We start from the raw sequence: 13270 nt of genomic DNA, 5'->3' as shown, positions 1-13270 counted from the left end.
ATGGGGAATCGAGCCAGGCGTCGACGATCCCTTGGGCCAGCTCCAGTGAAGTGAACATTCCGCTGAGGGCAAGCACGTATGGAGACGCCGACGCCGGTGCCACAAGCGAGGATGCCGTGGGTCTCTGTGCCGTCGTTGCCGGAGGAGTGGGCGAGGCTGGCGCGGCGGAATCGCCGAAGAAGGAGGCGGGCCGGGCCGGGCCTGACTTTTGGTGGCCAGGCCCGATACCCGGCCCGGCCCGGCCCGATGCCCACCCCTAATATATCAGGCCTAGTGATTGCGAGATATTGAAGGGCCCCGACAGTTTGATGATAAAGAGTGGCATCTCAAAAGGGTGTTCCAACCTTTGTCAATTAGGAATTTGCCGGTAAGGGCATAGAGATAGGCTTGGCACTAGTCATATTTGTCCAAGTCAAAATGTCAATAATATACTTTTGTTCTAAGAGAGACAATCCTTCTGATGTTGGAATGGCCTGAATACCCAAGAAATAATGTAAATGGCCGAGATCTTTGAGAGAGAATGCGATACTGAGACGATGAATCAATTTAGTAACAGTGATTAGGATATAAAGATCATAACCTGATTTGTAGTTAAAATGAACAACGAGTTGTCAACATGAGACATTTTAAAACCCATATGTAGTAGTGATTGACTGAGGCTGTGATACCAGGCTCTTGGAGCTTGCTTCACTCCATAGAGTGCTTTATGAAGTTTGCACATATAACCTGGGTGACGTTGATCTTCAAATCCCAGAGGCTGAGCCATATATGAGTCTTTAGTAAGATCCCCATGAAGAAACACATTATTAACATCGAGCTGCTTTATAGGCCAACAAAGAGAAGTAGCAAGTGATAAAACCATGCGAACAGTAGCTGGCTTTACAATAGGGCTGAATGTTTCAAAGTAGTCAATGCCTTCAATTTGATCATAGCCTTTGGCAACCAGTCGAGCTTTGTATCATTCCAAAGTTTCATCAGCTTTACGTTTAATCTTGAAGATCCATTTGCACACGATAATGGTAAAAGTCCGGTCAGGTGGAACAAGAGTCCACATTCCATTTTGATGAAGGGCTTGCATCTTTTTTGCCATAGCCTCTTGCCAATGGGCTGTCTTGAGGGCTTGATCATAAGTTCTTGGTTCCTGATCGGATTAATATTGGGTGACAAGAGAAGTGGGAAGTGGGTAGACTGTTGAAAAAGAGAATTTTGGTCTTCTCGTGCCATATTGGGAGTGGGTGATCATGCTATAGCTTTAAAGAGGGGGCAAGGCTGTAGGTGGAGGGACAACTGACTCGTCGAGTAGAAGATGTGTACCAGGAGTGGTATTTGGGTCACGTGTAGGGCTGCGTTGAGATGATGGTGGTAGCTTATTTGAGATAGAGTTGGTCATGGGAGGTATCATAGGTAAAAAAAGGGGTATTGGTGTGGTGGTACGATGAATATCATGGAGTTGATTTGGTTGTTCGAGAAATGGAAAGTTTGACTCATTAAACACAACGTGTCGGCTGATAATGATTTTGGAATTTTAGAGTTTGCAGCCTAGATAACCCTTGTGAACATTTGAGTGTCCAAGAAAGGCGTGTTTGGAGGACTCAGGTTGAAGCTTGTGATGGCGATAAGACAACAAGTTTGGGTAGACGGCACAACCAAACACTCGTAGGAAGTTATATTTGGAGGTATTTTGTGTAAAACTTTTAATGGAGACTTGCTTTTGAGACCTGTTGTAGGAATGCATAAGTCCAGAATTTCATTGAAACACCTCCATGTTTAAGAAGAGAGAGGCCTGTTTCAACAAGGGTGCGATGTTTCCTTTCAACTGTGCCATTCTGCTCGTGTGTATGAGGACATGAAATTTTTCTTTCGATACCATGATTTTGAAAGAACTTGTTAAGAGCTGCATGCTCACCACCACTGTTAGAGTGAAAACATTTAATTTTTGCATCAAATATATTTTCGACTTTCACCTTGAATGCTTTAAAAACCTTTTCAACATTTAAATCCATGTATACTTCGAGTATTCATCTATAAAGGAGACATAGCATCGATATTTGTCGTTGCTAATCATGGGCGTTGAACCCCATATATCCGAGTAAACCACTTCAAGTGGTTCAGTGACTTTGTGATCATATTAAGTAAATGGAAGAACATGTGATTTTCTAGATCGACAAGCATCACAACATTGTTGTTTTCAAAACAAAATGAACATTATTCAAGGCAATGTGTCCAAGTCTAGCGTGCCATCTACGAATGTTGTCTGTTCTCCATAGAGTGCCACCTTTTCATTTTGTTGTTCATTGCTTTCTGGTTGTGGGAGTTGGAAACGATAGAGGCCATTGTCACTCTTTCCTTGTAGGATTAATAACCTTGTACGCTGGTCCTTCAGCATACAAAGATAGGCAGAAAATTCAAATACAACTTGATTATCCTTGCAACATTTATCTACAGATAACAAATTATGAACCATCTTAAGAGCATGAAGAATATCACATGAAGAATATCACGCAGAGCAACAATAGATTTAGGAAGATGAAAGAGAGATGACCCAATGTTTTTAATATACACACCAAATCCATCCCCAACTTTAACGATGTCGTTGCCTTCATAAGGTTCATGAATTGTCATCAATCCAAGAGAATTGGTGATGTGATGAGTCGCTTCTATGTCAGGGATCCAATTTGCATCATCTACCATATGAGGAATGGAGTGATATACTTAAGTATTTGAGGATGATGACACGTTCGAGTTGGTAGTTGTTGCTCCGGTGTTATCTTTCCTTGGTATTTTAAAGCAGTTCTTGGCACTATGACCCATTTTATCACAAAACTGACAAGTAATATGATTTCTTCCACTGTAATCAGATCTGCCACGTCCGAAATTAGACTTGTTTCAGCCTCGACCATAGCCCCTTTGGAGCATTGAGGACTGTCTTTTGTCAAAATTTTCCCTAACTGCTGAATATGGTTGCGTATAATGAGCAGCAGAGGCAAATGTTTCATGCTCAAGATCTTGTTCTTTAAGTTACGTCTCTTGTGTGAGAAGAAGGTCGTACAAATCACTAAGAGATATCGGATCTACACGAGTGGTCAGAAATGTATTAAAGGCTGAGTATTCTCGAGGAAGTCCTCTCAGAATATGCATAATTAAACCTTCCTCTTCTACTGGTTTTGAAGCAACGACGAGTTGGTGAGTCAACAACTTGGCTTTTATAAAAATAGTCATCCTTAGTTAAGTTCCCTTTTCGAAGTCCTTGCAGTTGTTCCCTGAGTTACATGATTCTTGAGCGAGAATGGGCAACATAGGATCTTTTAAGAGCAGTCCATACTTTATATGACGTTTTAAGCTGAACAACTTGTGCAAGTACCATTTCAGACAGTGAAGAAATAATACAACTTAAGAGAAGTTAGTCTTGTTTTATCCACGTTACATATTCAAGGTTAATGGATTGGAATTTTTCATCACTATTGGTGATATATTGATTTGGACAAGGTTTAGAGCCGTCAATAAACCCAAGCAAATCATATGAATACAGAAGAGGTAGGAATTGAGATTCCCATAATAGAAAGTTGTTCGTAGTCAATTTCATGTTCAAATATTGTTGTAGAGTGGTTGGTGTAGGCAATAAAGTAAGAGTAGTACCTTGCAATGGCGTTCCTGTTAGATCTGCGTTTGACACCATGGTGAACCAAGAAGATGAGGATGCTGACTAATAAAAAACGAGCACCCACCGAAGGACTTAGTATCAATATCAATATCATATTCAAGCCACTAGAACGGGTAGAAGATGAACTTGGGGAGACAACGATGAGATCACACGCCAATACAAAATCGCAGCAGGGTGACACCGATTTCCAGTCGATCAAGCTCCAACGCAAGTGAATGCACAAACAACCCAATCAAGTTCAATCAATTTCAGAAGGTTTGAATGACAACAAGGGTCAAAATGATCTACCAGAAGGACGTCGAATCCCAATTCTTAAATAGAAATGGGGAAACTGGGGATTCGGTTTCAGCCACCGCAAGAAGTTTTACAACAACAGTCGGTTGTTCAAAAATTCATATCTCCTCAATGTCTGCTCCAAAAATTCTGAAATTCCGCAGGGAGAATCCTCAGATGCAGACGATTCTAATGAGCCTTGCTCGACCCCTATCGTCGCCGGAGCTGACAACGCCCGACAAATTTTGCGACCTGTTTCCGGCGGATGTATGCTCTGATACCATAATAAAATTCAAGCATAGAAAATGTAAGTCACTCACGATTGAACGTGGTTCAGAGTATTGTTCTACACCCACGACGATCCTCTCTCACCTTCTGTCCCTAGGTAAGGTTCCATTATTATAGATAAGAGATGTCACATCAAGCCAATCTTGGAAAGATATCCTTCCTTTGGTTTACAAATTGATTGATTCATGCATTGGAATTTAATTCCCTTTCCAGGTTTGACAGTTTTCCTTTTCTTGTTGCTGGAATCAAGGGATCGTTGATTTCCATTCTCCTTAACTTTCTTTCCTTTTTCATGAGCACAATTTTGTCTTTGTGATGCGTTTCCAAAATCAGCTCCAAATTGGGTGCTCATTTGATCTGATATGCTAACACTATTTTTTTTGAAGTTTTCAATTCAGTATTTATAACTTTGATCAATTGAGGACTTTGGATTGCTTCATCATGAATATTTATCTCATCAAAGGAATAAAGGGCTGCTAATATATTCCTACATTTAAAAATAAAATATTCATATGAAACAAATATTTGAAGAGGTTGAATTTTCTACACAATCAAAAAATTGTACACAAAAATTTAATATCCAAACCCGTCTTTCACTGCAGGAGGATAGTCTTCACTTGGCTTCATTCAAAAACCTGCAAAAGTTTACCAAACCATAAATCAATGACCAGATAATGGATAAAAAAAATACCCAAAAAAAAAAGGTAGCAAATATACTGACATTGACATTGCCAAACTATCATGATTGTTGACAGGTATAGTTCCATTGTGTTTGAGCAAAATAGACCGAAGGTGTGAACCTGTAGTCATGTGCATTAATAACTGGAAGATTAGATTATCAGTTGTGCATGGCATCTACCATACATGAAGTATTATCATACTGCAATTTATTTTCAACAAAGTAATCAAAGGACATGAGAATAAAGGATAAACTATCTGGGGCTTCGGCCTTCTCTTCCATTTACCTGAAAGAGAAGAAAAGGAGCAGAAGACCTTAGAGGTGAATGCGGTTTTCCCGACAGTAGACTGCGGTTGAGGGTTTCTTCATAGTGAGGTCCGGCCGCCGTGTTCCCGACGGCCATGGCAGGAGCAGAAGACCTTACAGGTGAGGGTGTATCAGCTACAGCTGGAGAGAATGTTAGGAAAGCCCAAATGGGTACAGAATCGCTGATTATAGATGGACAAGGGAATTTGGGGCCATTGCAGCATGAGATGATGGAGATGGAATCTGAGAAAGACCTGGCCTGTTTGGCGGGTGGCATTTCAATGTACGGGGGACCACCAAGCTCTAGCACAGGAGCTGGACCATCGTGGGCCCAAATTGTTGACGACTTAGATGAACCCCTGATGCAAGGAATCCTAGAGGCGGAAATTCATAATGATGATGAAGTCCCTTGTGTGCGTTTTTCTCTAGAGGCGATGTAGCAAATGAGTGCTCCCTACCATTATGCAGCTGTGGCCGGCCTCCTCGGGAGTTCTTCCCGGTCTGGAATGGATTATAGCTATATTTTCGAAGCCCTACGGAAACAGTGGACAATGGTTCGGAGGCCAAGGTTTTCTGTCATAGGGAATGGCCGCTTCCTAATAAGGGTGGACAGCGAAGAAGAGATCTGTTCAGTGCTCTCTAAAAGGGCATGGAAAGTGGGGTCTCGAACATTGGTTTCTAGTCGATGGGCCCCAGGGCAGGAGATGAAAATCACTGAGGAGCAAACAGTCCTGCTTTGGATTCGCCTGCCAGGCTTGCCTGTTATTCTCTGGAATGAATACTCATATCAGTCCATGGCCAAAAGCATCAATGGAGTTTTTGTGGCGTCAGATCAAAGCACAACCAAGAGGGAAAAGTTAGGTTTTGCGATGATCCAACTTGAAGTTCCTGTGATGTTCTACCCAAGACCATCGATCACACTGGACTTGGGGGAAGGGTGAATCATTAAACAAGAAATTGTTTACGAATCTCGGATCATCTACTGTGTTAGATGCGGTGCTCTCACGCATCTTGCTGCTAACTGTAGACAGAAGGTGGATACTAATGATAGTGTCTACCCTCAGCAGTCTCCTTCTGTCAAAGGTGGATGGGGGGACAACATCCCTTCACAGGCTCACAGAACACCTCAGGCCACGAGCAGGGAACATAAGGAGCCAGTGGCGACCTCTCCCCAAGCCTCTAGCCAGACCAAAGCAACTGATCAGCGCAGGACGATACAGAGCGATGACATTGTGGCTAACCTAGTCAAGAAGAAACCTCTGCAACAGAAGCCTGAAGGACAAGATTCAGAGTCCCACCCCCTGGTGGAACCCAGCCATGGCACCTCAGGTACTTGTCCAATACCTCTAGCTTCTAATCCGTTCCCCAAGATCAGTGGTGCCAACGACAAGGAGTGGATAAATGGTGCAGATTTTCCTCCTGGTTTCTCATTCGTAGCAGGGGCTGAAACAAACAAAGGCGTGTGTGTAGGGATGGAAAGTACTAACCAGCCTCTAATTAGCCAGAGCCAGCCTAGAAGGGGGCGAGGCCGACCACCAAACAAAGTTAAGAACATTCTGGAAATAAAAGGTGGAAGGTAGCGAAAGCTAGGGGTGGGGAAAAGCCCATCAATGGAGGAGCAGGATGGCTGGACATTGGTTTGCCGAAAGAAAAGAAAGGCAAAAGTAGGAATTGGAGACGAGACTCCGAATTGGGGTAGGGAGAAAGGAAACGAAGGTCTTTTGAATGTGGAAGTAGCGATGAACGAAACAGAGGGTCCCCAAGAGGGGACAAGCATGAAATGAAAATTGTGATTTGGAATGTGCGGGGGGCTGCAGGGGCAGCGGCTCAGAGAGACATCGTCTCCCTACTTAATGATGTGAAGCCTGACGTTGTTTTCCTCCTTGACACCCTTGTTAAGGAGACCATCATTAGAAGTATTGCTCTACGTACAGGTTTTGAGGGTATTGTTTGTAACCAACAGCAAGTTGAAGGGATAGTGAGGATCGCTTGTTTCTGGTGTATGGGCAGACTCTCTGCAGTTCAGTGCCAAGCCTCTCGATGGTGGATTGAGTTAGCTTTCAACATTGGGGACTACATTAGCCCGGTTAAGGTATTTGGTGTTTATCTTCCCAATAATCTTACACTTAGAAGTAACTGCTATTGTCTTTTAAAGAATGAAATTAACAAGAATCTGTGTCCTGTTATCGTGATGGGTGATTGCAATGCGATGAGATCCCAGGGCGACAAAACTGGTAGGGCTCTGAATAATCAATCTTGTAGACTCTTCAATGAATTCATCTATGATAGCAATTTGCAAGAGATAAAGAGCACGCCAAACGCATTCACGTGGTCCAATCGTAGACATGGAGATTAATGCATTCTTTGCAAAATTGATTGGTGCTTCATCAACCACTGGTGCTAATAACCTTCCGGTCGCTTATTTCCTTGAACATAGAGCTCGCCCATCTTCAGACCACAAGGCTTTGGTTTTGGAGTTGAGAGATCAAAGACCTCAAGAGAAAAGGAAAAGACGATTTAGGTTTTTTAAGCCATGGCTCAACGATAATAGGGGGAAAGAGATTATGAACGAGGCTTGGGCCACAATCCATTATGGATGTCCCATGCTGAGAGTTTTGGGTAAGCTGACAGCAGTCAAGAAGAGGCTCAGTAGATGGAATAGAGAGGAATTTGGCAGGTGAAGTCTTTGCAAGCTAAACTAGAGGAAGCCCAAGTAGCTATCGATCAAGGCAATCTGTCTGCCACAGTGGAAGAATCTATCATCCGCCAAGAGCTTAATGGTGTCATGCTTTTAGAAGAAATCATGTGGAGAAATAAGTCTAAGGTGCGATGGCTCAAAGAAGGAGATAGCAATACAAAATATTTCCAAGCTGTTGTCAGCAATCGTATTAAGAAGAACAAGATTGAAATTTTGGAAGTCAATGGGCACAAGCATGAAGCCATGGAGGAGATGATGGAGGCAGCTAGCTCTTTCTTTGATGCGTTCATGAACGAAGATGGTGCGACCGGGGATATTATGGAGGGTATTGCTTATGGTAAGATGGTTTCTAGCGAGGAGAATGCTACACTCCTCAGTCCAGTCACCATGGAGGAAGTCAAAAAGGCGGTCTTTGGTCTAGATGAGGACAGCGCCGCAGGTCCTGATGGTTTTGCGAATGATTTTTATCAAATTATGTGGCCTACCATCCAGCACCATATCCACCTAGCTATCAGTAACTTTTTCAATTGTGGGAAGTTCGTCAAAAGCATCAATCGTACCAACTTAATGCTCATTCCCAAGTTTTGCGGGGCCACTCGAATTGAGGACTTTCGGCCTATTGCTCTTTTTAACAACCTTTACAAAAATCATCTCTAAAGTCATGGTTAATCATCAAGATCTCCAAAATGCCACACTCTTTGCCTAACATCCACTCTCTCTTATTTGCAGATGACGTTTTGCTTTTCTGCAGAGCTACTCGCAGATCTCTATCCGAAATTGCCTCTTTCCTTGGTCAACTGGAGAGATGCACATGCCTTAAGATTAATGGGAGGAAATCATCCATTTTCATGTTTGGAGTCAGCGATAGCAAAGCCATCCTCCTGTCCTCTATATTGGAATGGAAAACTGATAAGCTTCCCTCCAAGTATCTTGGTCTGCCTCTTTTTGTTGGCAAAATGAAGGAGGATCATTGTACTGATCTTCTTGGCAGACTTGAAAAAAAAATGGCAGCATGGCAAACTAATTTCCTCTCCTTTGCAGGGCGCTTGTGCCTAGTCAAACATAATCTCACGATTTCGGGGGTCTACTGGATGCAAGGCTTTAGATTGCCAAAAAAAACTCTGATCACTATCGAAAGGAAAATGGCGCACTTCCTTTGGGCTCACAATAGTGCCTCTAGGGCCATCCATCTAATTGCTTGGAAAGATTTGTGTAAGCCTAAGGAGGAGGGTGGTGTAGGACTTCGGGCCCTTGTGGAGTGGAACGCAGCTCTCATGGCTACTAGATGTTGCAAAATTTTAGAGGGCAATTCTTTGTTAGCTTTGTGGTTTCGAATGCGGTATCTCAGGAATATTAGGAGCTTCTGGTCTGCTAAGAAGCCATGGAAAGGGTCTTGGGCATGGGTCAGCCTTGGCTGGGGATGGATACTGATAGAAAATCTCGTTTTTTGGAAAGCTGGCAACGGGAAAATGATCAGATTCTGGGTGGATGATTGGAGTCATGGTATCCTCTTACATAGAGTTCAAGGAGAACTCTATGAGAAGGTCAAGCACGATCGTCACCTCTCTCTGATGGAAGCCATTAACGACTACAGAATTGATGAGAATTCTTTCTCCTTCTTGCTGAATGTTATCAGAGATACTCATCTCTCTGACGGGGATGACAGATTGGTTTTCAAAACTAATGCTAACCAAGAAATCACTAGCTCACTTGTTTGGAACATGGTGAGAAGCAAAGGAAACAAGGAGACTTGGAAGAAGCTGGTTTGGGATGCTAATGTCCCGGCGCACGCCAACTGGTTTGTTTACTTAGCCTCCAAACATCGGCTGCTGACTACTGACCGTTTGAAGCATATGGGTCTGCCCCTAGTTAATAGATGCTTTCTTTGTAAATCTGAGGAAGAGAGTAATCATCATATTTTATTTTCCTGCCGAGTGGCCAGGAATGTGTGGAGCTGGGCAGTGAGTAAATTCAATCGAATGAGACCCCCTTGGAGGAACATTAATGAGGAGCTTAAATACTGGTACGAGGTTAAGTTTCCACATAGATGGATCAGTAAGTATTGGTGTGTTATGTTCCATATTGTAGTATGACAACTCTGGTGGACTCGCAACCTGCCCATGATAATTGGCAGCATCCATCCCTTCGTAGCATTACGAATAGGATTTGGAAGATAGGTCAGAGGGTGGCTGAGGCAAATTTTTCACATGAGGAAGACTGGCAACTGATCCAACTTTGGTGGTCCACTGGTTTGTTTTGTAGTAAAAGAGAAGAAATACATGAGGATGATCATACTCTTCAAATTGTACATAGTAGAATTAAATCAAGGCTAATGGTGGCTGCAGTATGGTGGGACAGGGATGCTGGAGGTTACAAGTCGGCCAGTAGAATGGCCCACAGTGGGGGGGACACTACTGAAATGCACCTACTGGAGTTTTGGTTAGGTAACATGATGAACAGCTCAGGACGCCTCACAATCATATCCTCTAACAACGACTGGAAACGTAGAATGCGAACCATGATTGAAGGGCGCAGAACCATTCCAACAAGATGGGACCTTTTCAGAAAGTGTTATGATAGAATCAATGTACATGAACACCTTCCTTCAGTGGATGCAGGTCAGCAACTCTTGTTGTATGGCCAGCACGATGGACATGACGATGGCGGGTAATTTCTGCATGTTTTTTTGTTTGCCTATTTGCAGATGGGCATGAATACTTCTTCTCGCTTAACCATAGGCTTTTTCGCTAAGATGTTCTTGGTCTTGCGTTTTGAGGGGTGAGGGTTTTTGCTCCATGTGTTTTTTGTTTCCTGCTGATGCTTTGCATCCCCTGTTCTTTTTTCCTTGTAAATATTATTTTTTGGCAATAAAGGTGGGGAGCCTACCTCCCAGCAATCCACTATTGGAAAGGACAAACTATCTACATACATTGGAAAAACGTGACTTTGTTTGATAATCAAACAGCAAACATGACTTAATTAATTTGATAGTCAAGAATGGTAGGAAGCTTAATTGAGTATCTTAATCATTCACATGCTTCACATTTTATCTTCCTCATTGCTAAGCTGACTCCTAGACTTGAATAGGAAAATCACTTCCCTACGTCAGAATATGGAAGAAAATCACTTATCCAGTTGGATAGGTGGGCAGACAGTAGATTCGTCACCAGTTTGATTAATGTGGGTGTTAGACCTTTAGGGGCAAGTTGTGTGCCTCTCTCTTGTATAAAAAAAAATCTGTGGAAGTTAGGGTGAACGAAGATCAAAGTTTAAAGAAAGTAGAAAAGAAAAGGCACAAATGTGTATGCATGGACAAACTTGCCTAGATTTAGATTAAGCGTTCATATAAATTAATGTGCTTACTTTGAAAGTGTTTCCTTGCTTGCTTTCTTTGTCCTTCTTTATTCTAAGTCCAAGGTAGCTGTATCATCGTATCTAGCTTAAGGCACGAAATCTTAGACGTGGGAACCGTGGGCCAATATTGTCTCAATTGGCCTGAATTAGCCCAATCAAATCAAATTAATTAGCAACAAACGCATTTGATATATTGGCTGATAAATTATAACAAGGTGTCGAGTTGTTTCAGTGCATCATTCTTTGAAATGTTTTAAGGTTTTACAATTTTTGAAATGTTTTTAAAATTTAATTATTTTTTTCAAAGAATAAGCACGGTAATATTAATTAATATTACCTGCCCACTATTTACTAAGTTGTAATTTTTTTCTTAATTTATTTTCTTAAAAAAATAAAGGTCATATTATTTTAATCTACTCACAGTCGAATTAGCTGAAACGTTACGAGATTCAATTTGTTTTTCAAATTTTTGTGACACTGGCATGGACAGTCACTTGTGGCCTTGAGGAAAGAACCTGTTAGATTTTTCTATTGTATTTCTTAAAAAAAAAAAAATCTGGTTGAACTCTAACCAAAGACGCAGTAAAAGAAAGCTCCAGAGTAGTAATGGAACAAGCTAGTTAGGCTAGGGATTGTAGGAACAGGCTAGTTACATGTTGCTAAGATATTATAATAAGCTTTCAAAAGATCCACATATATGCAGGGCCGACGACAGAAGTAGGCACTGTGTAGGCAATTGCCCACACACATTCCTGCAACAAAATACTTATGTTTATATTGATATGTTAGACTAATTTTTCTCATTTACATATTGATGCCCCTCAAAAAATTTTAAAATTTATCACTAGTGCCCTTGATCAGAAATTTTTAGTTCCGTCGGTGCAAATATGACGTAATCAATTGATTAGCAGGGGAACCTAAAACTTCGAGGTTGATTTAGTCGCTCCTGCAGGATCGGAGAAGCGCGTATTTGAATAAAGCTTAATTATGATCTAAGCTGTTTGACGACACAAAGAGAAAAGCAAAGCAATGCAAAGCAAAGCAGAGAGAGCGATCGTGACAGCAAAGTTGGGAACGACATTGAAAAGCTGGTTGCGAGAAGGCACAATATTGTATCTTAATAAAAGCATCCGAATACAAGGCAATTGCAACCAATCATATAAATCACTTAATTACAAATGCCAAATGACTTGACACAGCAGTAAAATGTGCAAGCTCTCGTATCTGGGAACCGCGCATACGTACATAAAAGGGAAAAACACAGCAAGCCTCTAAAATGAAGGATAAATGTCCAAGCTAAGCATGGCCAGTTCGGAACACAGCAACTGCAGCTGGTAGCGTTCTGGTAAGAGGGCTATATATATATATACACGTGACGTGATCATGGTGAAGTGGGCTTGTAAGGAACTGCCGGAAATTCAGGCAGAGTTGGCTTGGGAAATGCTGATAACTCATGGGGCAACTCAGGAAGAGTAGGCTCAGGCAGATGAACTTCCGGAAGTTCATGAGGGAGAGTTGGCTTGGGGATCTCCGGGAATTTTGGCAGCTCCGGAAGATGATCAAATGGGTTGGGGATTTCCGGGAACTTCATCTCAGGCAGATCATGACCTTCAGTTAGCTTGGGAAAAGCTGGGAACTCATGGGGAAACTCAGGAAGAGTGGGTTCAGGCAGATGAACTTCCGGAAGTTCGTGAGGGAGAGTTGGCTTGGGGATCTCCGGGAATTTTGGCAGCTCCGGAAGATGATCAAATGGGTTGGGGATTTCCGGGAACTTCATCTCAGGCAGATCATGACCTTCAGTTAGCTTGGGCAAGGTTGGTATTGTCGGGAAAGGGTGTTGATCATGTGGGTTCACCTCCTCTGGTGTGCCTTGGTGGTCTCATCAGCTTCCAACAGATAGCGACCACCCAAACATACGTGACTGCTTAGCATTGACAGAGAGAGAAGGAGAGCTAAGATGGCAATCGGCCATGATCAGAAGAAGCCATAGGTGCTAAAGAATGAAGATGAC

The 13270-nt window shown here is 42.4% G+C and overlaps 1 protein-coding gene across 1 annotated transcript in view; it reads right to left on the bottom strand.

Annotated features, from left to right (window-relative positions):
- Window positions 1-12474: 12474 nt before the first annotated feature.
- Window positions 12475-13270, bottom strand: part of LOC116267632 (protein PELPK2-like) — a 33253-nt gene continuing 32457 nt past the window's right edge. Inside the window, exon 2 of the mRNA XM_050075250.1 lies at window positions 12475-12867. Coding sequence (XP_049931207.1) covers window positions 12641-12867 — 227 coding nt within the window. The 3' untranslated portion in view covers window positions 12475-12640. The remainder of the gene's footprint in view (window positions 12868-13270) is intronic.

The sequence above is a fragment of the Nymphaea colorata genome, chromosome 14, assembly GCF_008831285.2.
Source record: "Nymphaea colorata isolate Beijing-Zhang1983 chromosome 14, ASM883128v2, whole genome shotgun sequence".
In the NCBI taxonomy this organism is placed as follows: domain Eukaryota; kingdom Viridiplantae; phylum Streptophyta; class Magnoliopsida; order Nymphaeales; family Nymphaeaceae; genus Nymphaea; species Nymphaea colorata.
The sequence above is the reverse complement of the archived record's forward strand: the minus strand, read 5'-3'. Positions and strand labels throughout refer to the sequence as shown.